The sequence below is a fragment of the Salvia splendens genome, chromosome 5, assembly GCF_004379255.2.
Source record: "Salvia splendens isolate huo1 chromosome 5, SspV2, whole genome shotgun sequence".
NCBI classification, from domain to species: Eukaryota; Viridiplantae; Streptophyta; class Magnoliopsida; order Lamiales; family Lamiaceae; genus Salvia; species Salvia splendens.
Window position 1 is genome coordinate 18,727,297 of NC_056036.1, and position 24,614 is coordinate 18,751,910.

The 24,614-nt window shown below is 39.3% G+C and overlaps 3 protein-coding genes across 5 annotated transcripts; 2 read left to right on the forward strand and 1 right to left on the reverse strand.

The window, feature by feature from the left end:
* Positions 1–5,524: 5,524 nt before the first annotated feature.
* Positions 5,525–11,667, forward strand: LOC121804956 (probable serine/threonine-protein kinase At1g54610). Of its 2 annotated transcripts, XM_042204688.1 has the most exons (9): positions 5,525–6,421; positions 8,662–8,741; positions 8,865–8,946; positions 9,063–9,380; positions 9,656–9,883; positions 10,213–10,313; positions 10,425–10,536; positions 10,634–11,086; positions 11,255–11,667. In XM_042204688.1, the coding sequence occupies exons 1-9, from the start codon at positions 6,005–6,007 to the stop codon at positions 11,459–11,461; spliced, it is 1,998 nt and encodes a 665-aa protein (XP_042060622.1). In that variant the 5' UTR covers positions 5,525–6,004; the 3' UTR covers positions 11,462–11,667. The 2 variants fall into 2 exon arrangements, with proteins under 2 accessions (XP_042060622.1, XP_042060621.1); XM_042204687.1 differs by having other exon boundaries at positions 8,662–8,946.
* A 3,254-nt stretch (positions 11,668–14,921) lies between these two features.
* Positions 14,922–19,969, forward strand: LOC121804957 (protein SPA1-RELATED 4-like). 2 transcript variants are annotated; one of them, XM_042204689.1, is made up of 8 exons: positions 14,924–15,294; positions 15,392–16,313; positions 16,427–16,584; positions 16,984–17,941; positions 18,032–18,178; positions 18,311–18,622; positions 18,811–18,870; positions 19,582–19,969. In XM_042204689.1, exons 2-8 carry the CDS (start codon positions 15,468–15,470, stop codon positions 19,768–19,770), a joined length of 2,670 nt encoding a protein of 889 aa, XP_042060623.1. In that variant the 5' UTR covers positions 14,924–15,294; positions 15,392–15,467; the 3' UTR covers positions 19,771–19,969. The 2 variants fall into 2 exon arrangements, with proteins under 2 accessions (XP_042060624.1, XP_042060623.1); XM_042204690.1 differs by lacking the exons at positions 18,811–18,870; positions 19,582–19,969 and having other exon boundaries at positions 14,922–16,313; positions 18,032–18,224; positions 18,311–18,458.
* A 211-nt stretch (positions 19,970–20,180) lies between these two features.
* On the reverse strand, positions 20,181–24,070 carry LOC121804959 (beta-glucuronosyltransferase GlcAT14B-like). Its single transcript, XM_042204691.1, has 5 exons — positions 23,791–24,070; positions 22,277–23,067; positions 22,090–22,165; positions 21,883–21,998; positions 20,181–20,932 (listed from the first exon to the last, which is right to left on the reverse strand). The coding sequence occupies exons 2-5, from the start codon at positions 22,836–22,838 to the stop codon at positions 20,433–20,435; spliced, it is 1,254 nt and encodes a 417-aa protein (XP_042060625.1). The 5' UTR covers positions 22,839–23,067; positions 23,791–24,070; the 3' UTR covers positions 20,181–20,432.
* Positions 24,071–24,614: the final 544 nt, after the last annotated feature.

The following is a 24,614-nucleotide window of genomic DNA, read 5'->3' on the forward strand; positions in this document are numbered from 1 at the left end:
AAGAATATGCACTCCGTCCCACAAGAATATGCACTTTCTAATTTTGAAAAGTCTCTTCTGTCTAATGAGGCGGGACCCATTCTCCACTAACAATACTTTTCTTACTTTTTCTCTCTACATCTCTCTTACTTTACCAATTTTACATTAAAACTCGTACCTTCCCCAAAGTGCCTATTCTTTGGGGACGGAGGGAGTACTACTCAAGATATCACGGATAAGTCAAAGCATCGTATGATTAATCACGTATGTCCTATAGTTACAATGATTAAGAAATATTAAATTTCTAAGACATCGTCTTTCAGTAGATAGCAATAAAGACGTGTCTATACTTTAGATCCTTTCAATGCTGTACCACACCAGTGTCACTAGTCATACTCAAGGTAAAGATGACTTTCGGATGGACACTGCAACCTTTCGCGATAGGTAGCCAAAGTCTATCTACGTTATGAAAAAGTTTTACTTCTACAAGGTTCCGACTGAGTCACCTACTGCGATGACATGTTCCACGAGCCAACCTTCAATGTAGAAGCTCAGACTGATTTTACTTTCTGGCATTTAATTGAATATAATTAAAACGGTCAATGCCCATTAAAGTCAAATACACAGCTTGAAGAAAACATGTATTATTCTCATTAAAATGAGAGTTTACAGTATACAAGCAATTTATCAAATTTATAATAGACTCGAAAAATGCTTTTTAGTATACATGTTCCAACATCTAGTACATGGACATTAATCGAATCTCGTTAGATTGTTGCATTTGCTCCACCATTTTCCTTTTCAATCTTCGCACAAAAAGATGAGGTCGATACCTTCTCCTTTCCCTTGTGCTTTTGACAAGGTTTTTATCCGTGAGAAAACTTTAACTTGACGTTATGTTCGCCCTCTTATCCTCACTAGGTCTGTTATATCCCATGCTTCTTGTGCATTTTCTATCCGAGATGCTCTTCGGTCACTTTTGTCCGTGTGGCCCGATCCTTCGTTGCCCGACCACTTTTCGCAGTGGTGCACCTTCTCCCAAAGGTACTTGAAGGTCTGTTTGTTCTCTTATCGATGAATATTATGCGCCTCTATGTCTCACTCCAGTTGCTCTTCTATTGTGACTCGATTTGATTTGGTGGCAGAGGATGTATATTATTTTTGGACTTGTGTGGGTTCACCTTCTTGATGTGAACTCGAAGCATATGAGTCGTGCGATCAATTATGCCTTTGGGACATACGTCATTGTATCTATCAACTACCTTTTGTCAAAAAGCTCAATCAACATCTTATCACCGAAAATATTGTATGAGCTACTGCTTGGCTAAGACATGTACAAGATGACCGGTGTTCGTGAAATCAATACGTGTCTGTGTGGCCTTAAGACAACATTATTTGCTCAAAGACATGAGGCACCATGAAAGAACGTTGAGCGAATTCTCGGTGTACTCCAAGCACATTAGACGATTATGAAATGTTCGATGTGTGTGTGGTATCAAGCATCCATTTTCGACATCATGTATACATTTATTATCCTACATAATCTATAAATATGATACTCGAGGATGATGCAGAAATTGCAACAGGAAGGACCGATGATGAAACCGGAACTAGCTCTAGCTCAAGAGTCACCTACAAAAACTCATCTCAAGGTAAACTACAATTTCAAAATTTTGTAAGTCTACATGTTTATTTTCACAGAACAAACTCATACTACTAAATTTTAACAAGATTTCATCGAAGAATTTGACTCGCTCCAATGATTCGGCATATACAATTTCTTTTATAAAAATTCAAAACTAGTTAGTTTACATTATTGATTAATGTTACTATTATTTTAATTTGGAAAAATTATTTAAACTTAGAGCGTCCACAATGGGGCGGACGATAGCGCGCCCGATGCATCGGGTGCGCTATCGTCCTCCACTGTGGGTGCACGGACGACGGACGATGCGTCGTCCGCGCCCTAAGCTTAGTCCGCGGACGATAGGGCATCGTCCGCACCATCGTCCGCCCACTGTGGGCGACGCGGACGATGGCGAGGACGATGCAACGCATTTTAGTTTTTTTTTAATTCGAAAATTTTGTTTATATAAATACCCCATCCTCATATTTCATTTGTAACTTTTCGATTCACTTTTCAACTCTCAAATTACGCTATAAAATGGATTCCGGTGGATACTCAATTCCTGGTAGCCCGATATTTGGAGATAGCGCACGGTGGCCGGGTACACAACCTGGCGAATATCGGTCGTTCGATGACAACACGCAGTACGACCCCAACTTCAGTACGGATTCGTACGGTCTCTGGTCTCTCTGACATGGAGCCGTCTCCAACTCGCCCTGCCGCCCCTTCTCGTCGCGTTGCCGCCGCCCCCTCCGCCGACGAGCCCTCGGCCGCTGCCACCCCTGCCAGAAAGAAGCGGACCAAGCACCACGCGTACAAGTTGCCACCTCCGACAACTAATGAAGAGTACGCCCCCGGCCGCACGAACTACGAGCCGGATGAAACCCTCGTCTTGGCGAGGTGTTGGGTGAATATATCGGAGGGCCCAATATTCGCGAACAACCAAAAGCAGCTCGCGTACTGGGAGCGCATCGCCGAGCGCTACAATGAGGCGAAGCCGCCGAGCGCGTACAAGCGCCAAAGGGAGAAGCTTCGCAAGCACTGGGATTAGGTGAAAAAGCAAGTCAACCTGTCGCGGCGGAGTATGAGAAGTGCTCGAGGAATCAGGGAAGCGGCGAGAGCTTGAGTGACGTGCGCAATAGAGCGCTGTTGTCGTACCAGTCCATGTACGGCGACTTCAAGCATTTCAGCATCTGGGAGCTCTTGAGGGACAAACAGAAGTTCCAAGGCGGGATTCTGCACACCGGCGCGACAAAGAGGACGAAGACCACCGACACTGGTGGTTACACGACCAAGGAAAGTGGAACTCGTCCGGTGGACCTCAACCGGACGTGCACGGAGGAAGAGAGTTCCGGCACACCGATGTCCCCCCGGCGGCGTCCCATAGGCGTTAAGGCTGCGAAGAACAAGGGGAAGGCGAAGGCGACATCCTCCTCGGCCGCCGTCCCCCATCGCCGATCCCGACCCCGACCCCGACCCCGGCGACAATTGCCTACTCGGATTTGGCAACAGCCTCGATGGCGCGGATCTGACCAGAGCCGAATACCTCCAGGGGTTGATCGATGAGTTGCGCTGGAAGTTGGAGCTTTTGTAGAATAGTCAATTTTTTTTCATTTATAACCATTGTAACTTTTTTTTAATCAATGTATTATTTGCCGTTTCTATTTAATCGTTGTATTTTAAATTAGTTTGCATTTATATATTTGAAAACATTTAAATTAATTAACAAAACAATAGTAACACCTATAGGGTGCCCCTTAGGGCGCCCCACTGCAGGTGGAAGGACAGGAGGATAAAACGTTGACGTTGCGGTGCATATGGCGGGCTTTAGGGCGTGGATGCCCTTAAAAAAGAAATCGGTGGAGAGTGGACCTGATCGAGACGCGGTGAAGTAGCACTTGGTTGGAGGGAGAGAGGTGTGAAGTAATAATGGCGAATGAATATAAGAGCATCTCCAATGGCGGACGTCCGGTCGGACGTGCGCGACGGGCGACCGGGACGTCCTCCATTATGGCAGGGGAGGTCGGATACGGACGTCCCGTGAGGACGTCGGGTGTCCTCGGACGTCAGCGCGACGGGCGGGCGGACGTCCGCCATTGTGGCGTGGGTCGGACGTCCGATTTTTAATTTTTTTTAAATTTTTTTTAAACTCTATATATACGGCTCGTTGAATTTTATTTCATTCGCATCACTTGTGTTAACAAGTTTCTCTCTCTACATCTCTAATTTCAAGTATATCTAGAATGTCTAATGACAGTGATAGCGAGAATGAATTGGAGGTCGCTGTGAAAGGTGCGATAGATAGGCTGCTACAGCAGAGGGCGCAGCGGCGGCAGCAGGCTGCGGTACCTCGGCCGATCCATCGTCGAACTACAGTACCCCGTGACCACATTGCTGCACATATTCGGTTGTATGCAGACTACTTCGCTCCGCAACCGCGTTTTGGGGAAGCCTTATTCCGGCGACGCTTTAGGATGCATCGTCCGCTGTTTCTGCACATCGTGGGTGCTTTAGAGAGAAGATACCTGTATTTTAGGATCAGGGAGGATGCAGCTGGCAAACCCGGACTCACGCCCTTGCAGAAGTGCACTGTCGCAATCAGACAACCGGCGTACGGAGGCGCGGCCGACATGTTCGACGAGTACCTCCACATTGGCGAGTCGACAGCCGTCGAGTGTCTGCAGAATTTTTGCGCGGGCGTGAGAGCGATATTCGGTGAGCGGTATCTTCGGAGTCTGAGCCCCGAAGACTGCCAGAGTCTGGTAGATATGCATGGGTCGGTGCACGGGTTCCCTGGGATGTTGGGCAGCATAGATTGTATGCATTGGGAGTGGAAAAACTGCCCCGCCGCCTGGAAGGGGATGTACACTATTGGCTTCAAAGCCAAGCATCCCACGATGATCCTAGAAGCTGTAGCTGACTACCGGCTGTGGATATGGCATGCTTGTTTTGGAGTCGCCGGGTCGAACAACGACATCAACGTTCTCCAGTCGTCGCCCCTGTTCAATGCTAAGTGCAATGGCGTTGGTCCCGCCATCAGTTTCGTCGCCGACGACAACCAGCACAATATGGGATACTATTTGGCGGATGGGATATACCCAAACTGGCCCGTCTTTGTGAAGACAATCAAGCATCCGCTCGGACAAAAGAAGTCATACTTTGCGAGCCGTCAGGAAGCAGCGCGCAAGGATGTGGAGCGGGCATTTGGTGTGCTCCAGAGTCGATGGGCGGTAGTCAAGGGTCCTGCACTGCAGTGGTATATTCCCAATATCGGCGATGTCATGTACGCATGTATCATAATGCACAACATGATTGTCGAAAATGAAGGTGCGGAACTGACTCAGTGGACCAATGAAGATGATACGGGTGCAGGTCCAAGTCACGGCGTGGCCACCGCGAATGTGAATATGGGGGTACCTCATGGAGAGGTCGAGCGGATGCGTGCATTTGCCGACATGCGGCAAACAGATGCCCATGTTCGACTTCAGAACGATATTATCGAAGAGGTTTGGACGCGGAAGGGTTGACGTTGATGTTAGTATTTTTTTTTGTTTTATTACTATGTAATTTTTTTTCAAATCATGTATGTTTTTTTAAATGAAGTTGTTAATTTTTCCCGTTCGCATTCGTGTTGAAATTTTATTTCCGTAAACGTAAATTGTTTTATTTGTGAATTTGTGATTTTTTTTATTGCGAGAAGTCCTAGTGGGAAGGGCGATGAGAAGGGCGGATTGTGAAGGGGATGTCCTAGTGACGTGGCAGTGGGATGGGAAGTCCTAGTGACGTGGCGGGAGGTGTTTTCGGGATGTCCTAGTAGATGTCCGAGTGGGACATCCGCCCACTGGAGATGCTCTAACGGAAGAGCACACCGTTGGCTTCTCATCTATGTGGGTGTGAGGTAAGGAAGCTCAATTAAAAAATCTGCTCAACCGTTAGAACCATAAATCTGCTGCATTTACACTTTCCCTAAAAATTAAAACAATTATTCAAGGATTATAACCCTCTGTTATCCCTCTCTCAGCCCGTGCCCTAGATCCACCCATTTCTACCCATAAATCGCTCGACCTACTTCAGCTCGCGGGACATTGTTGATTTCAGGTACAATTCGCCTTCGGTTTCCTCCCAAATCTCGAATTTGTTTGAGTAAAATGCATTCTTGAGATTTATCGTGTGGAAAGTTAATTTCTTGGGGATTTCTGGGTGTTCTGTTGAGGAATTGCGGCGGCGGGTTTGTCGGCTGGGTTGAATCTCGGGTTGAAATTAGTTTTCTTGGGGGAATGCCTGATTCTTTTGAGCAATGGAAGAGGAGGAGTTTTTGAGAAAGTGAAAAGGGGAACAGAAGAAATAAAGAAATCTGGTTTTTTTTGGGGGGGTGAATTGCGGTGCTAGAGGCGTATAATGGGTTGTGTTTGTGGTAAGCCTTATGCTCTTGATGATAACAAGGATAGCCCTGAGGAGAGGTTGTCGAGTAAAGCAACGTCAGATCTGCTGGCCTCGAGGTCTGTATCGTCGAGGAGGGAGGAGAGTTACTCAGTGAAGGATCGGTTGGATAATGGTGGCAATGAGGAAAGGGTCACATTGATAGATAAACAAATCAATGGCTCAGCTAGATTGCAGGGGGAGCGTTTTGAGAGGAAGAGGGAGAAAGCCGAGTATGCTTCGGCTGGGCCACATCCGAGGGCGGGCTTAGTGCCTAGAGCAACTGAAGGGGAACAGGTCGCAGCTGGATGGCCACCTTGGCTGGCAGCGGTGGCCGGTGAGGCTATTAAAGGATGGGTGCCGAGGAGGGCAGATTCATTTGAAAAGCTGGATAAGGTATGGTTTTCATCGTTTCCTTCATCGGCATTGTTTCAGTGGTAGTGGATAGTGCTATTGTGTGCTTTTAGAGTGTTTTTTTATCCATATGGTGTCTTTGGGATGTCATTACTTTTGCCTCTGCCTAGCAAGCTTGCCACAGATTTTGTCACAAATAATATGAGATGCTAAATTCATGGAAACTCGAATGAAGGCCGATTAAATGATTAACTGCAGTCCAGTGGTGAATGTCCCCTGGTATGGTTGTCTGAATGCCTTCGATTTTTGCCAATAGATTAGACATTGCTCTGATTCCATGCTATTCCAATCTTAAATAAATCTCAAAATTTCAGATTACTACTAACTCTATAAATTTTTGTAGATTTTCTCTAGGGTTATTTGCAATGTTATGATGGTAGCAAGAGCAACACGCTCAAACTCATATGCAACTTACCGTTACAACCTCCAGCACCTTTATTTTCTTGACACATTATTAATTGCTCCGATGCTCGTTTATTAAAGAGAGCATGGCCTCTGTGTCGGTTTCAGAGAAGAAATAACCCAATATCATTCTTTCTCCTAATTACCCGTTACCCTACCCCCTGCCACTAATTTGCTTGGTGTTTTGTGTGTATGTATCTTAACTTTTACCGGGGAGTGTTATATTGCTAACTCAATACTTAATTGCTAACTAGAACTAAATAATAGCCATTAGATATTCAAATAAAAGGCTTAGATCATCAGCCCCGGAATGTCAATACGATCAACAAAAAACGTCAATAAGGGTATTAAGGTCAATTTACAACAAATTAGTTGTAACTAACTTTTGAAAAATATCTCATAACTTTAAAACGCATATAGCTTTCTCGATTTAAATTATTTTTTCGCACAACATATATCAAATTAAAGATAATTTCATAAGAATTCTAACGAGATCTCACTTGCATATGTTCCGATGTCAAAATTTGAAAAAAAATTCAAAAATTTTTAATTTTTTCGTACAACAACAAATGTCAACATGATATACTCCCTCCGTCCCGCACTACTTGCACTTATTTCCTTTCTGGACGTCCCAAGTTATTTGCACTTTTTCCATTTTTAGTAATAATTTATACCTACAGCCGTAATTGTTGACTTTGTCTATCACTCATTCCTTAATCTCCGTGCCCAAAAGAAAAGGTGCGAGTAGTGCGAGACGGAGGGAGTATAAAATATGTCAATATAATACATGTAGAATGTCAATATAAGCAATGTGTTAACATTCTCAAAGCATTGTGTTGACATTCTCAAAGCATTTTGTTGATATTTTTGAAACACTATATTGACATTTTCATCCAAAACTCTAATTTGGTAGTTTTTTTTATCTTTTTTGATTTAATTAATAAAAACGAAAATTACACGTGGCAAATTGTAGACCACAAGTTTTCTAAAATCCTATGGTCTTAATTAGTTGTAGTTAGCAATTGACCACTCCCCACTTTTACCTTTGTATTGGCAATTCAACTATATCTTTATAAATACTCTTATGTTGGTGCTCCTGCTTCACCTTTTTTCGCTGAACTCTCATTGTTTGACTAGTGTAGATTATGTGTACTTCAGACATTAGTTTTTCTTCTTTAGCCAACCAGGTATAACAATTTTTGTAAAAACCAATGTCATAAAGAATACGGAAACTCTAACTTATGTGATCAACAGTTTAAGAAAAATCAAATGGATACTTAGTGTTTTGTTTCATGAGTTTCATAAATGTAGTTCCCATTTAAGATTGCATGCCTTGCATCACATTTTTGAACAATCAGTCATGGTTTGATGCTGGTTTTTTAGTTCCGTCATGATAACAAATGAACAAGTTGGCTAAATTATCACTTAATGTCCATGATGTCTAACTTTTACGTGTAATTGCCAATTCATAGTACAAGTTTTCTTACAAGTGATGGTTTTTCTTAGTTGCACATCACGTGAACTTTTGAATTCACTATCACTCATAGTAATGAAAATATAGGTGATTATTTAGCTAATCAATTAGTTGAAGTAGGATATCTGCAGTTCACAGACCTTAATACATGCGTCCTTAATTCCTTATTCCAGGTGTTTTTTCATAAAAAGTTTAAAGTGCTTTGATGCCATCATCTGTTTGTGATTCTTTCAAGAAAGAGTTGATGAATCCCTCTCGTGTTGATACAGTTTGATTTGTATGCTAATATATTTCCATCAATATCATAAGTTTGGTAATCCTTATTCTTTGTGCTTTCGTTTTCTAGATCGGTCAGGGTACTTACAGTAATGTTTACCGCGCCCGAGATCTCGATGAAGGGAAAATTGTTGCTTTGAAGAAAGTAAGGTTTGATAACCTGGAGCCTGAAAGTGTTCGTTTTATGGCAAGGGAAATTCTTATTTTGCGTAGGCTCAACCATCCAAATGTAATAAAATTGGAAGGTCTAGTTACGTCACGAATGTCTTGCAGCTTGTACCTCGTTTTTGAGTATATGGAGCATGATTTGGCTGGACTTGCATCTCACCCTGGCCTTAAGTTTACTGAACCTCAGGTAGCTAAAATAGTTATATACCTGTCAGTTTGATTCAATTGTCGCACCTGATTTTAAGCTGGGATTCCAGATTAAATGAATGATGCAAGTATTTTTTTTTCTCCCATCTACTTCAGGTTAAATGCTACATGAAACAACTTCTACGTGGACTCGATCACTGTCATAATTGTGGCGTGCTTCATCGAGACATAAAAGGTTCCAACCTGTTAATCGACAATAGGGGCATTCTCAAGATTGCCGACTTTGGCCTGGCTAGTTTGTATGATCCTCATCATAGTCAACCACTGACCAGCCGTGTTGTAACCCTGTGGTATCGGCCACCTGAACTTCTGCTTGGTGCAACTTATTACGGTACTGCCGTCGATTTATGGAGCACGGGTTGCATACTTGCAGAATTATATGCCGGCAAGCCTATAATGCCTGGAAGAACCGAGGTTTCCTATTATTTACTTCTCTTAAAAAGGGTTTCATAGCCTTGTCATCAAATTTCCCCCCTATCAGTGATAGCTCTCTGCTCGAGACTTTTGATTTGTCTTTATATGTCTTTCATGTAATTATCAATTTCTTGTTTCTTATATATTTACTTGCTGAATGTGTTTCTGAATTGAAAAGTGAAACAATTAAAGCAGAGAGATCTCTTCGTCTTCCCTTCCAAAGAATTCAAGAATATAAAAAATGAATTTAAATCTGAAATCTTGGTTTTCTGTAGGTTGAGCAGTTGCATAAAATATTCAAACTTTGTGGATCACCCTCGGAGGAGTATTGGAGGAAATCAAAGTTGCCTCATGCAACAATTTTCAAGCCCCAGCAGCCTTACAAGCGCCGGGTTGTTGAAACATTTAAAGATTTTCCAGCACCAGCATTAGCACTTATGGAGATTTTGCTATCCATAGATCCTGCTGATCGTGGATCCGCATCATCTGCTTTGAAGAGTGAGGTATAGACATTCTCAACATATGTGTCCTTTGTTTTTCTTCAGATCGTGTTTTTTCATATCTATCGATTGAAAGGCTTCTGTACCTGGTTCGTACTTGCTTTCTACTTGTGATTTTTATCTTATTCCATTCCATATATGAGAAGATTAGTGTTTATTTCTTGCTTGACGAGCAGGCAAAGCATTTAAGAAACCCTCTCTACTATTGTTATTTAAGACTGAAATATACTTCTCCCCACAACCTTGCATAATATGAGAGGGTTCTCTTACGTTCTCCTCTCAAAATTTACTGGAAATTGAGGAATTTTATATTTTGCTAACCCTTCTCACAGTTCTTTACAGCGAGGCCTCATCCTTGTGATCCCTCGAGTTTGCCTAAGTATCCTCCCAGCAAAGAGTTCGACGCTAAAGTACGAGAGGAAGAAGCAAGGAGGTCAACTTTTAACCCAGCATATATCACGTGCAAATCTTGCATAAATCGGTAGCTTATTTTTCAGTACTACTGCTGTTTGCCTAAACATACCTCGATGGGTGAAATTTGCAGAGTGGCAGCTGGTAGCAAAGGTCAACGGTATGACATTGAAAGGAGAGGATCGAGAGAATCTCGTGCAGTTCCAGCTCCTGAAGCCAATGCTGAGTTGATCTCCTCTATGCAGGTAACTATTTTATTAGCATGCAAAGGAATTTCGCACTCTGATGATGCTTGGAAGAGTTGCAATGATTAGACTTCTAACTGCTGGTGTGGGGTTGCAGAAACGACACGGTCAGCCCAACTCCAAGAGCAGGAGTGAGATGTTCAGTTCGCATCCCGAAGAAGTGGCTTCGGGTTTTCCTATCGATCCACCAAGACCATCACAATCCATTGAGGAAGATAAAAACGATCCCCAGGGAAATGTCCACAAGAGGGCGTCCCATTCTGGGCCTTTGGTAAACCGGGCTGCCTGGACGAAGGTTGGAAAGAATATTGAAGACGCTCCAAGGAATCTCGGCGTGGCTGACCTATCAGTCATGTCGGGTCTGGTAGCTGCTAGGAGGAGCATGCTGTCTGAAGAGCACAGAGATAGATCTTACTCTCACCAGGAAGCACCAAAGCTCATCGCCCGGTTTCCAGGTTCGTTTAAAGAGGGTTCACATTCGATGACGAAGCAGGACCTAAAGAACAATGGGCAGCTTGAAGATGATAAAGCAAGCAACAGCTCTGTTTCTGTAAGTAAAACTACTACATAATATTGCAGCAATGTCTATTTTTATTTTATGCATTATGGTATCATTAAGATAAGAATTTATTTGTATCTAAAAATTGTTCAATATTAGATACTCTACTACTTCATATGTATATTTATTGACATTGATAACTTTGACATGGGATTGCAGCTGGGTAAAGGGCCAAGGGGGAACAAGATCCACTACTCGGGGCCGCTGCTTGTCCCTTCGGGCAAAGTGGAGCAGGTGTTGAAGGATCACGATCGTCAAATCCAAGAGGCCGTGAGACGTGCACGCCTGGACAAGGAGAGGATGCGGAAAATGCAGGGGGAAGGGAACCAGCTATCGATGAACACACTATTCGTTTCAGGGCGATAACCGGGTCGTTGATGATTAGCGTGTTGTTGTTTTCTTTTCTTGTTGCATAGGGGCTCTAGAGTTAGGTTGCGGAGGGCAACGTGTAGTAGAGTTTAACATGAATTCTCAGTGGTATCGATCTGTATTTTTTTATCAGGAAATGCAATTCCTCTGACTATGGAGGCATCAATTTGAATACATATATATAAATTCTGTTTCTGTGTAAATTCTTCTTCATAATTTGTGCAAGTTGGTCTCCATTGTTTGTTTTGTGTTAATATGGATTTTATCTCCTTCATCCAATTAATTATCCATGTTATCCCAATAATTTGCTTAAACTATATGTCATTATGGATATAGATATATTGGTCCATAAAACTATCAACTTTGTCCTAAATTTGCTATTTTCCACAAAATTGGTCTAAAACTTTATTGGTCTAAAATATCATAAATTTTATATTTCGTGTTTTATCTCACATAGCAGGTCAATCGTCATATTTGACTGATGTACGTGGCTTTTTTTAAAAATCACATTGGGCACGATTAAATCAATCACATTGGGTATATTTCACAGCCGTCTACATAATAAATTTTAAAATTGGTAAGAAATAACATAGTTATGCCAAAATTGATAGTTTTAGGGACCAATATCTCCAATAGATAAAATATTTCATTATCAATTTATCATCCTTCAATGCAGAAGCTGAGTATACAATAAGTCTGAGTTGATTTGATATGTTATATTGGAGAGAAGGTCCTATTAGGTAGCTAACTATGTTAATAACTTATATTATGTATATTTCAATACGAAGATATCTGTATATTAACTAAATGTAGTTCACATACAAATGTCTTCGTGGCTAGAAGTACTCTTTCCATTTAGCATTAATAATTTAATATAATCATATTCCCTCCATCCAAGGTAAATGAGTCAGTATTTTTTTTTGGATTGTCCCAAAGTAGTTAAGTGATTTTCTTTTTTTGGTAAAAATTTTATCCTCTCTCATATTTTACACTCTCTTATTTAATTCTTTCTTTTATTTTACTCTCTCCACTTTAATCTTTAAACACATTAATATCTTAAATATCATGCCCAAAAAAAATACCCAAAAACAAAAAGTATATTTTTTGGAATTTTGTTTTTGGTAAAAAATAATCTCTCTGTCTGTTTATTCTCTTTGTTTCTTTTACTTTATTTTCCTTTCTATTTTAGTTTCCCTCTATTTAGGAGTATATTAAAAATCTATTCATATTTGTTAATATCTGTGTCGAAGTGATGGGCCTTTATTATCTTAAAACAGAAAGAGTAACAAAATTAAATTAATTTGTGATAAAGGATTGAAATTGCCACGTTTGCCAAGTGAAAAGTTAAAAGGGAATCTCTAAGCGGTGGGCAATCTCTTCCAAAATTGCATTATCGCCACACACAATTTTAAAATGTTAGAAAAATGCTCGTTTACTTGAAAATACGTAATTATAAATATTATATTAGAAAATTTTCTGTGGTAGTGACGGTGGTTTTATCGAGATTAGGTTAAGTAAACGAGACTCTTATTTGAAAAAAAAAAAGAAAAAAAAAGTGAAACGAGCTTATTACATATCACATAGAACTATTTTTATAAGACGGACATAAAAAGAAAGAGTTCTTATTTTTATGAAATTATAGTATAAATACATTCCAATTCAAGCACTAATATATTGTGTGATAGTTTGGTTTACTAATGCAATAGTAACTGAATTTTATGAATTTTTCTTGTTTAGTCCAAGTAGAAGAAACTTGTAGAGTTCTACTACCTTTAACTCGAAAAAGTTGCAGAATTTTACGTAAAAAAAACTTAAATATTACTCCCTTAAAGTGTTAAAATTGAAAGAAAAACCTATTTATTTCTTAATGTTTGAATATTTAACAAGTTTTTTTTATAAGAAATGATAACAATTTTATTTTACACCTTAGGTCTTAATAGTTATAGCATCGCCAGCGAGTGTAGTTTGTGACCACTACACTAGATAATTAAAATACAACAAAATATTACAAAGTACTAATAATTTTATCAAGTTAAGTGGATAGATAGAGTTTATCTTTATCACATTTAGTTAGAATAAACACATTTATATTTATTTAGTAGTATCATAAAAAAAGTCCGTGACTTTTCAAAACTTTTGTACTATAACACTGGGTTGGCAATTAGGAGTTTCGAAATTTATCATTTTGGTTCATTTACTAATTATGATTATTTTTACTGTAACTTTTTAATAATTAATCATACTTTATTACTCTCACTTTATCTTTCATACTTTATTCATCTTTCTTATTTTTCACTACAATTTCTTAATTTCCATGCCCAAACATTATGACTCAACTTAATTGGGACGAATAGAGTTCAAATTTAATCTCTCCGTCCTTCTCATGTTACTTGTACTTTTTTTTATTATATACTATCAATTTGAAATTAATTTTTTAATATAATTAAATTAGTATTTTAAGTTTACTGAAAGATCACTTAATTAACGTGAATATATTAAATAAATATCTTAATTTTTACTTAAAATAAAATAGTATAAGTAATTTGTGATAAACTAAAATAAAGAATATATAAAAATAGAATTCACATTTGATTAGTACTTCTATTTTTTTATCCACTTTTTATTATACATTTATTAAATTTTGTGTCGAATTCAACCTATTTATGGACGGAGAAAGTTATATTATTAATTTTTTTTCCCTCACTATAAAAGCTTCCTCCGTTGTTTAATTCTAATTTGTGGTTTTAAAAGGAAGGAAAGGAATTGGAAAATTTATCCAACAAAAAATCATGCCGATTCTAGAATCTTAGGAAAGGAATCGTAATTGGATTTCACGTTCAAATTCTACAAATGGAAATAATTATTTTAATAAAAAAAATTGTGATAGAACAGAAAGGGCAAGATCGATTTTTTTAATAGGTTAAGATCAAGTTAAAAGGTGGTAAAACGATTCCGCATTAGGTAATGAATGAGAATATTTTAATAGCATGTTGCAATTTAATATAGATGGTTAGGGATTTCTGTGTCCGACGACATAGGTATTTGTAGAGTGAAATCTTGAATTTTCGGAATAAAAAAATGCAGCCCGAATAAAAAGAAATGATTTTTTTTTATCCCAATTCATGACTACACAAGCTCTTGTTTTGAAAAGGACAAATCTTTGAGCTTGAAGACGAGGATGAGACACGTCGCCAGTTTTACATGAATGGAAGTGGGAGTGTGGATAATAATTCCCTCTTTAGGGGTTTGTTAATAAATTGTCTCAGAAATCTGCTTAAAAATGACATTTAAGTGCAATTTATTAGGGTGATGTTCAGTTTTCAAGATAAAATAATAATAAGACACACTATAGATTGAGTTGAGAGATTATTTTAGTCAGTCAGCTTAACTAATTATTATAATTGTGGGATTGAATTCCATAAACCAAACATACTACAAATTGAATCCGGATATAATCTTGTAAATCGAGCACCCTAGTGAATTTGTAGTCGTCACAGTTGAGGTTCTTTGACATCCTGTTTTTTTCGTTTTCGTGAGGCTGTGGTGTTTTTAATCAAGGAAAAGGGGTGAATTTGTAGTCGTCACAGTTGAGGATCTGTGACATCCTGTTTTTTTGTTTTCGTGAGGCTGTGGTGTTTTTAATCAAGGAAAAAAGCATACTTTCTTGTTGGGATGTGAGTAAAAAAAAAGTAGAGTATCAGTTTGTGTGGTTCGTGTTGTTTTGTATTGCTCGGGCTAGACTCTCTCTCATCCCCCTCTCTTCTCTTCTACCGCTCATAATCTCTGATACTGCTTCTTGCCGCTTTCTTAACTCAAATTTCTCTCTCTAGGTATATGTTTACTGTGATTGTGTGTATGGTTTTGTTGGCGATCTGAATCTTTCCAAATGATCAAATTTGAGAGGTTTTTATGCTAATTCTTTTGTAGGGATGATGTTTCCTTGATTCCGAATGGCAAAAGAAATTGTTGAAATATTGTGGATCAAGTCATTGTGGAGTTGTTTATGTTTGTGTTTGTGTTTGTATCATGGGATTCATGTAAGCATACTAATAGTGAGAGGTGGATAGTTATGGAGGGCTCATCCGAGTCTGGTTGGGAGAGGTCTGATAGTTCTAGGGGTTTGAATTCTTCATTCTTGGTTAGAAATTCAAGAATTTTGAGGGGAGGTGCTGTCAGATTTTCAGGAGATAATAGTAGCCATGATTCTGTAAGGAAAGGGAGGCCTTGGGCTCATGTCACTAGCCATGGGGGTCTCCTACCCGGGTCTGAGGGCGGGGCAGTTGCGTGCAACTATGTGAGTTTGAGAAAGTGGTTGGATGACCCGGAAAGGGCTGTGGATGCCCTTGAGTGCCTGCATATATTCTCTCAGATTGTAGATGTGGTGAACTTGGCTCATTCTCAAGGGATTGTACTTCACAATGTTAGGCCTTCGTGTTTTGTTATGTCCTCATACAACCAGGTGTCGTTCATTGAGTCTGCCTCTTGCTCGGACTCTGGCTCGGATTCCCCCGAGTATGGATCAAGCAGCCAAATGGCTGAGTTCAAGGGTTCGCCCTCGGTTGTGCTTCCTGAGTCGCAGCACTCTAGGAGCCAGTATGCTCGTCTTGCTAGGAATCCGGCCTCACAGATTAACTCCGAGAGCAGCTGTTTGCAGTCAAGTTCAGGTCAGGCTGTGCATGGTTCGGATGGGGCTGCCAATGAGCGAACAGTGGGGGATAAGAAGCAGTCTTTCCCGATGAAGCAGATACTGCTGATGGAGTCCAATTGGTACACCACACCAGAAGAGGTTTCGGGTGATCCAACTTCATGTGCTTCAGATATATATCAGCTTGGTGTCTTACTATTTGAGGTCAGTCGGAGTTTTCTTCGATGAATGTAGTGTGAGTTAGAATTAGCTTGTGTGTTCAGTTAAATGCAGTTTTCGAGAAGCTTACTGATATGTATATGTGCATATATGAGCAGTTGTTTTGCACGTTTGATTCCCTGGAAGAGAAAAGCTCGACTATGGCAAGCCTGAGACACCGTGTCCTCCCTCCACAGCTGCTTCTTAAGTGGCCTAAAGAAGCTTCGTTTTGCTTGTGGTTGCTGCATCCGGAGGCAAGTAGTCGGCCTAAAATGAGGTGTGTGTTTGTAAATATCATGTGTATTGATTGCTGAAGTCTCAGATAATATAGCATTTCTGCTCAGTTGTCTGTTGTTGTGTTGTGTTGAACTCTATCTTGTATGCACCGTGAAATTCGCGAATTTGTCATGTCACTTTTAAACTGCTGGAAAATTATTCTTTGTGAAATATGAGAAAGCTCTCGCGTCAAACTTTGTAAATATTGATGTGCAATTCACCACCCAATGACCACTGCCTTCACTCCCGTGGAATGGAATGCAGGTGGATTATGTATTTACTGCCATGATATTTTTCATTCAATTCCTACCAATTCACTATGATTTCTTCATGCTTGCTAATATCTTCTCTTGTTCCTAATTCTTTACCAAGTCTTAATTTTCTTTCATGATATGCATAGCGAACTGTTGCAAAGTGAGTTCTTGAGCGAACCTAGGAATGAGATAAAAGAACGTGAAGCTGCCATAGACCTTCGAGAAATGATAGAAGAGCAGGAGCTATTGCTGGAATTTCTCTTGATACTGCAACAGATGAAGCAAGAAGCAGCTGATAACTTGAATGAAACAATATCACTTATATCCTCCGACATAGAAGAAGTCACGAAGCTGCATACTTCTCTCAGGATGAAAGGTGGACTGAGCATAGATTTTGGTAAGGGTTCAGGGTCGGGTCCCAATTTAATGAACAATGCAGATGATGATGATTCTGGTAGCTCAGGATCAAGAAAGAGAATCAGGCAGGGCCTTGATACGAGTGCCCCCGATGAGTCAGAAGAGCATGCAGATATACATCAGAAACCAGAGACTCATGGAAGCTTTCTCTCCAAAAGTTCTCGGCTGATGAAGAATTTCCGGAAATTGGAATCAGCTTACTTTCTAACCAGACGTAGATCTATGAAAACAGCGTCTCGGTCATTGGCAAGACATTCTCAAGTTAGTAGTGATGGTAGAGGGGGGTCTAATGTAGCAACTGAAAGAAGTTCCATCAGTAACCCATCGTCAAGAGATCGAAACATTGAGCAAAAGCCAAATGGATGGATAAATACATTCCTAGAAGGATTGTGTAAATATCTTTCATTTAGCAAGCTAAAAGTTAAGGCAGATTTAAAGCAAGGAGATCTCTTAAATTCATCAAATCTGGTATGCTCCCTTAGTTTTGACCGTGATGGGGAGTTTTTCGCAAGTGCTGGTGTAAATAAGAAAATCAAAGTTTTTGAGTACAATTCAATCTTGAACGAAGATCGTGATATTCATTATCCAGTTGTTGAAATGGCAAGTAGATCAAAGCTTAGCAGCATATGTTGGAATAGCTACATTAAAGGCCAGATTGCTTCAAGTAACTTTGAAGGTGTGGTACAGGTAAACTGACATCTCTAAGCCCAAAATATGCTTATTATACACATGCTCTCATTATCCGATCATCACTGTTTTGCTTGGTATATTTAACAGGTATGGGATGTCACCAGGAGTCAGACTTTCATGGAAATGAGAGAACATGAACGGCGTGTGTGGTCTGTTGATTTCTCAGTGGCAGATCCAACAATGCTGGCCAGCGGTAGCGACGATGGTTCTGTTAAGCTCTGGAACATCAATCAGGCAATTCTACTTTTGCACTTGGTGGATGTCAGCTTTGAAACTAAACGTACTAAAGCACCTAGTTATCGTTGCTTGTGGATTTGATTCTGGATGTGTAATAAGTTGTTTTTCTTACATGGGCTGCTACTGCAGGGAGTAAGTGTTGATACCATTAAGACGAAGGCCAATGTCTGCTGTGTTCAATTCCCCACAGATTCAGGTCGTACTCTTGCATTTGGTTCGGCAGATCATAAGATATACTACTATGATCTTCGCTCCTCCAAAATGCCTCTATGTACTCTTGTTGGGCACAAAAAGACAGTGAGCTACGTGAAGTTCATTGATTCAACAACTCTTGTGTCAGCCTCCACGGATAACACTCTAAAGCTCTGGGATCTGTCGATGTGTACGTCAAGAGTTCTTGATTGTCCCTTGCAGTCATTCACAGGCCATCTGAATGTAAAGGTATCTTCCATCTTTCGCATTTGGTGTCGTTGTGACATCTAGATATATTTGTGACTTGCATGTAAAGTGTTGTTGTTGAGCTATTGATTTTTAGTTGCTTTCTTTGTGTCCATTTTTTTCCCATGAAACGTCCAAATGTACAAACACGTGTAAACATAAAATACTGATAGTGTATCATTTCGTTGCAGAATTTCGTTGGCTTGTCTGTAGCAGATGGTTATATTGCAACTGGCTCAGAAACAAACGAGGTATTTATTTTTACCACATAAGTATTTGCTAATCTTGTGCAGTATTCCCCGTGTTTATATGTAATATATCCATTGGAATTTTTGCTTCGTGACACTTTAAGTTGTTTTAGAGCTCAAACTATATTGCCTCTGATGCACATCTTGATAGTATTTCTGATGGCTATTTCTTGAATTCGATGCCCCTGAGCGTAACTTAAAGGGGGCCGTTAAAAGGATAATGCCTCCAGCTTATCCTAGTCTAAGGAGGTGACTACAGACTAGAAAGTAGGCATAACTCCCGGCCTACCATTGAAGTCCAATTTTTCGGTCGTGATCAATGATCAATCTCTTTGTCATTCAGTAATATCAAAATAAGTACGATATAGAAAAGGAGCTGAGAACCTTAACTTACTGTAATATTCAAAACGTAGACACTAAATATAAACACTCTTTCGCCTCGCCTTGAATAAACTTATTCTGGAAGCTTTTTGAGTGATTTATTCTTTGTAATATCTACAGACATCTATTGTGAAAAATGAGATTGGATGGCTACGCTGATGATGTTAATTTCAACTATCTATTCATCATAACATATGTCTTTATCTATTCATTCTTGAAGTCCTTGAGGTTTTCTTGATGCAATATTGGGTTGGCTGGTAAAAATGTTGATAAGAGCCTCCGAGATTCAACCAGTACAAAAGTCTTCATTTATTTTGTCTGATTGTTGCTTAGGTTTTTGTCTACCACAAGGCCCTCCCGATGCCTGCATTGTCGTTCAAATTCAACAGCACGGATCCACTCTCAGGCGATGAAGTGGATGACACGGCACAGTTCATCTCATCCGTGTGTTGGCGCGGCCAGTCCTCCACCTTAGTAGCTGCAAACTCCATGGGAAACATTAAGCTATTGGAGATGGCTTGATTTCCTTAGTGCAAAATAGTCCAAGTAGAATATTCGTTGGATTAAACAAATTTTTTTGCCTTAGCTTTGTAGTGAGATATATATATTATATATACATATACGTTGCCTTGACAATGCGATTCATGTTTTGGAAAAGTATATTGTAGATAAAGAGGTGAAGTGAAGAAAGAGGTGTAAAATGGGGTTATTATTGTTGATATATTTTTGTACAGATTTCGACCCTTTTATAAACTCTTGATTCTTCATCTTCCAAACTAATCATGTATTTCTATTGCAGCTCTTGGCAATCAATATATGGTGAAATATAACGTTAGTTTTTCTCACTTATTCAGCAGTTAAAAAGGGACAAAAAAGAGAAAACACATTGCATTTCAAGGGAATTAAAAAAAAAAACAATTCAAAAAAATAAATTAAAAAATAAACTTGCCGAGTGCAGCAACCAGTGAGTACGAATTATGACTTTATAACAGTATATATGTGGAAAAAGGGACCTAAAATTACAAGGCCGAAAGAAGCAATTCTCTTTTTATATATATGCACTATATCTAGTTCATTATTGGTGCTTGTGGAAATGCCTAATGATTTATGACACGTAAACTCTCGCCTCTCGTCGATTTCTCCCGCCTTCTTCCCCACTTCGTGTAGCAATGGAAGGGGGTAATCTAGAAACATTGAGCTTTGGTAAAATTTTCTGAAAATACTATATTACCGAAGAGGCGTTGCAGCCTTTGAGCACCGGGACTCGGCCTGAGCCTGTTCCGGTTCCCCACCCTCGAGCAACGAGGTTTGCCTCCACACCAGCCACCGGGCGTGAAGCCTCTCTTTTTCCTCCCGAGTAAATGGATGTCAATCTGATCCAACACCGGATCGTCCATTCTGAACTTACGTGCAAATGGAGCATAGCTTGCAATCATCTGTGCTGTGTCATTGACGGATAGCATGTGGGGATGCTGTTGTGGAGGGTTATCCCAGGATATATAGTGCATGTCGTGGTTGACAACAGTCGGCACAAACTGTGGAGCATTGCAGATGACGGTTTGGAAATAGCCTTCCGGGGAGGAAACAAAGTTTGAGTAGTACATCAGTAGGGTTCTTGGGAGATTATCCCAGCCCCATATGCAGTACTCCACAAACTCACGTGATAAGATCATCCAAGCTGAACCTGAAAATTGTATTGCTAATCATTAATGATAGTATCTCTGATGGTAGAATGTAGTTGTGTTGACTATCTCAAGACAAGAAATCCCCTCGTTCGCCCAAGCAAACTTCACGTTGGGGGAAAAGAAACTAGGAAAATCTAATTCTTTTCAAGTATATACATGAGATTTAGAAATTCTGGGAGGTTTTGGGGGAGCCCCCTTTTTAAATCACAAGCCCTGCTTAGTACCAATAACCTTCTCCAAACCAAAGAGACTATTAGAATAAAAACTTCATATGAAGCAGAAGAGCATAAAATATTATACTCCCTCCCTCCCATAAAAATAGAGACTTTTTCCATTTTGGCCCGTCCCATAAAAATAGTCCACTTCTATTTTCGGTAATTTCTCTCTCTCTAATGAGGCGGGCCCCATTCTTCACTAACATACTCCAATAACTTTTTCTTTCTATCTCTTTCTTACTTTACCAATTATGCATTAAAAACCGTGCCAACCCAAATGTCTATATTTTTATGGGATGGAGGGAGTATTATGTGCATGATCAGAAGGCATTCAGAAAAATAAAAACAAAAAAGATTTGATTTTCTTTCAGCAACCAAAAACAGTAGCAGGGTGGAAATAGTTGCAAATCCAGACATCAATAACTTTAACAGATAGGCTGCAAACAAGCAAATTGACAAGATGTTCTGCTGCTGCTTACATGATTAGCCTATCATATTTGCTGCTACAAGAGAATGTCCCTCAAGAAGTCAGTTAGGTGATAGTTATGCAAAACTAATTTTAGAAAGAGTAGACTGTTAAATTATTTCCTACAATATGTTACTAGTATTTCACAACATTCAGAATGGACCCAAAAAAAGACAGTGTGTCAAGAAAGCCAATGAAGATGAGGAGGACAAAGGACCACTGAGCACCATCAAATTTGAGTTGATATAATGATGGTGAACAAACTAACCAGTAAACAATTTGAATGCTGTTGGTAAATTTCTTTTGGGTCCAACAGCAAATATGTCAGATTTGGTTGTCTGATAAAGTCCAGGATCTATAATCAATGGCATTGCCCTTTGAGTACTGTAAGAAAACCAAATAAGCAGGATTAGACTCAAGCAGTCTTTTCTGACCAATAAAAGATAAGCCCAAATAAGTGCACAATAGAACTTACGCTTTCCAGCCTAAGTCGCTAGTGTGTTCTACAAAATTGAGATCTCTTTTCAAATCAGCGAATGTATCAAGAAGATCTGCAAGAGGAAATCATCATGTGCATGAATATATACTGTCCAGGTATGTGAACTCACAAATTCACAAATGCCTAGCAATGAAACTGGGGATAAAAGAAAAGATAAACTCACCATCCTGAGTCACCAAAGGATAATCTGAAGCACTAAGGTTTATAAACCAATCCCAATCTTTATATTTCTTTAGAAGAATGGCACATGCGTGAAGAGTATTTGCGACCATCGTGGGACCCCTATAAGTGACCATATTTGATCTGTTATTTACAATAACATTCCCAACCTCCGTAAAAAGTGTGTGGTTTGCCACGCGAGATGTGAGTTCCCATCTCTCCTCTATGGGCGACTCAAGATCCAAATGAACAATGTAATAGTTCCATGGATGATACAAAGCATGAAGAGTCCTCCAAAGTTTGTCTACATCACCTTTTGATCCAGAAATCAAATAAGCAAATTTTGGAAGAGGAGGAGGAGCAAGAGGCGGAGCTTGATTCATTTTTGACTCAACAAAGCTAGAGCCATTGGTGAGACGAGAAGGGAATTTTGAAAAGATAGAATTGATGGTGTGCAATGAGGACACAAGGCCCATATTAAAGGAGGTTGCCAGGAGGAAAACACATACTAATGAACTTATAACAAGAGGGAACACCCACTTCTTCTCCAAACTTAAGTACCCCATTGCAAAAACTTATGATCATGAAATCCAGTGAGAAATTCTCATCACCCTTGGTTGGTTGTCTATATTCTGATGGATTCAACTATCCAGAGGATTAAATAATAATGTGAAGATAGCTGATTCCTTTTGTATTGTGCAGCGAAGGTTCAAAGAAGGACCAACATCTACTTTGACTGAAATCCACTGAAGGTGCTTCAATGTTTATGAGAAAAGCTGTTGAATTTGAAACCTCCTTTACCAGAAAAAATAACAAATCAGTAAGTTGGAATCATTTATTTGATACTGTTCACCATAAAAATCAAAAGAGGACTGCATAAACAACTAATCAATAAACTAGCACATTACAAAAAAATACTGTATATAGTATTACATTTTTATTCCTTCTCGCATAATTCCTAAATTAGAGGAGTGTTCGCATAAATATAGTTATCCACGCACAAAGAACTAAGAAAAGCGCTAGGAAGTCAGAAATGCGACATCCGAACCTTCAAATTTAAGGCAAATCATAAGTAAACAAATAATACAGCATATCTATGTACTTGCGGATTTCGAAGGTAACCCCAAATTTGAAGTAAAAGAGTAGTACATCATCTCCAAAATCACAGGAACTAATCAAACAACAAAGTAGTAAATTGAAAACAACCTAAAATCCAATAACAGACGAACTAAATAAAAACAAGTTATTAAATTTACAACTATACAACAAAATTAAGACCAAATAAAACAATGGAGCACCAGATCACTAAAACTCAAACCAAAATCCCAATCATAAAAGGCAGTTACCGCAACAATTGCATGGAGCTGAAACAATTTTAGGTAAAAAACACAGATTTCATAGAATTGAAACAAAAAAAAAATTCAAATCGGAGCTAGCGCGAATACACAATACAGAAATCCACGCACAAATTCATAATAGCGACAACATGCGTGCCCTACCAAGGAGAGAATCGCAGACCTGTTTTTTTATATTGCGATGGCGGAGATCGTGTCCGCCTTGGCAAAGCCGCTGCCCAGGAGAGAGAATCGTAGGCAGAGCGATGTATATATACGCATATATGAGAAAAAAGGGAGCTGATTCAGTCAGTGACAAAGCAGCACCAAAATGCAGAAGTGTGGTGAGTTTTCAATTGCGAAGGTGAAAACAATCTCAAAATTGTGATGAGTGTGTGTGTGTGTGTGTGTATTCTGTTGCCGCTTTGTTGGGGCAAGGCAAAGAATGGAAGTGAAATTCGAGGGAGGCGAGTAAATAAATTACTAAAAAGGAAATAAATAAAATAATAAATATTCGTAACTGTATTAGATTGGGGAATGACAATTCATTAAACCGGCCGCGCCTTTCTATTAATGGTTTCTTTAATTTATGATTATCGCCTAACTACGTGCCTACGTGGCGAGCTGTGTAATAATCACCCAACTTATATTTATTTTTTTATTTTTATGGAATATTGCCGTACCATTTCTTTATTCTTTCACACACTGTCGGTGAAGAATTGTGCTGGTCATGATTAACTGTTTAGGAAAGATAATTAAAAATGATCTAAAATGTAATTTTTTTATTATATTTTATTTATTTATAATTAACGACAAATATTGAATTACCCAGACCTTTTTACAAATGCTATGCTCCTTTGGTTATTTACTAAAATTTATAGTGGTTATTTAAATAATTACGGTTTGTATAGGTCATTAAACTAATAGGTCATTAATTTATGATATCGGTGGACGGAAATTATTAAGGTTTTTTTTTTTTTTTTTAAGGACTACTCAGTCTCGATATTA

Excerpts from the sequence above, each read along its gene's own strand:
- LOC121804959 (XM_042204691.1), bottom strand. The coding sequence starts at position 22,838 with ATGGGGTACTTAAGTTTGGAGAAGAAGTGGGTGTTCCCTCTTGTTATA. Across the intron at positions 22,166-22,276 it reads TCCTTTGGTGACTCAGGATG|ATCTTCTTGATACATTCGCT; the intron begins GTGAGTTTATCT and ends TTCCTCTTGCAG. Across the intron at positions 20,933-21,882 it reads AGCATTCAAATTGTTTACTG|GTTCAGCTTGGATGATCTTA; the intron begins GTTAGTTTGTTC and ends TACAATTTTCAG.
- LOC121804956 (XM_042204687.1), top strand. The coding sequence starts at position 6,005 with ATGGGTTGTGTTTGTGGTAAGCCTTATGCTCTTGATGATAACAAGGAT. Across the intron at positions 9,884-10,212 it reads CATCTGCTTTGAAGAGTGAG|TTCTTTACAGCGAGGCCTCA; the intron begins GTATAGACATTC and ends CCCTTCTCACAG. Across the intron at positions 11,087-11,254 it reads CAAGCAACAGCTCTGTTTCT|CTGGGTAAAGGGCCAAGGGG; the intron begins GTAAGTAAAACT and ends ATGGGATTGCAG.
- LOC121804957 (XM_042204689.1), top strand. The coding sequence starts at position 15,468 with ATGTTTGTGTTTGTGTTTGTATCATGGGATTCATGTAAGCATACTAAT. Across the intron at positions 16,314-16,426 it reads TTGGTGTCTTACTATTTGAG|TTGTTTTGCACGTTTGATTC; the intron begins GTCAGTCGGAGT and ends ATATATGAGCAG. Across the intron at positions 18,871-19,581 it reads CTGGCTCAGAAACAAACGAG|GTTTTTGTCTACCACAAGGC; the intron begins GTATTTATTTTT and ends ATTGTTGCTTAG.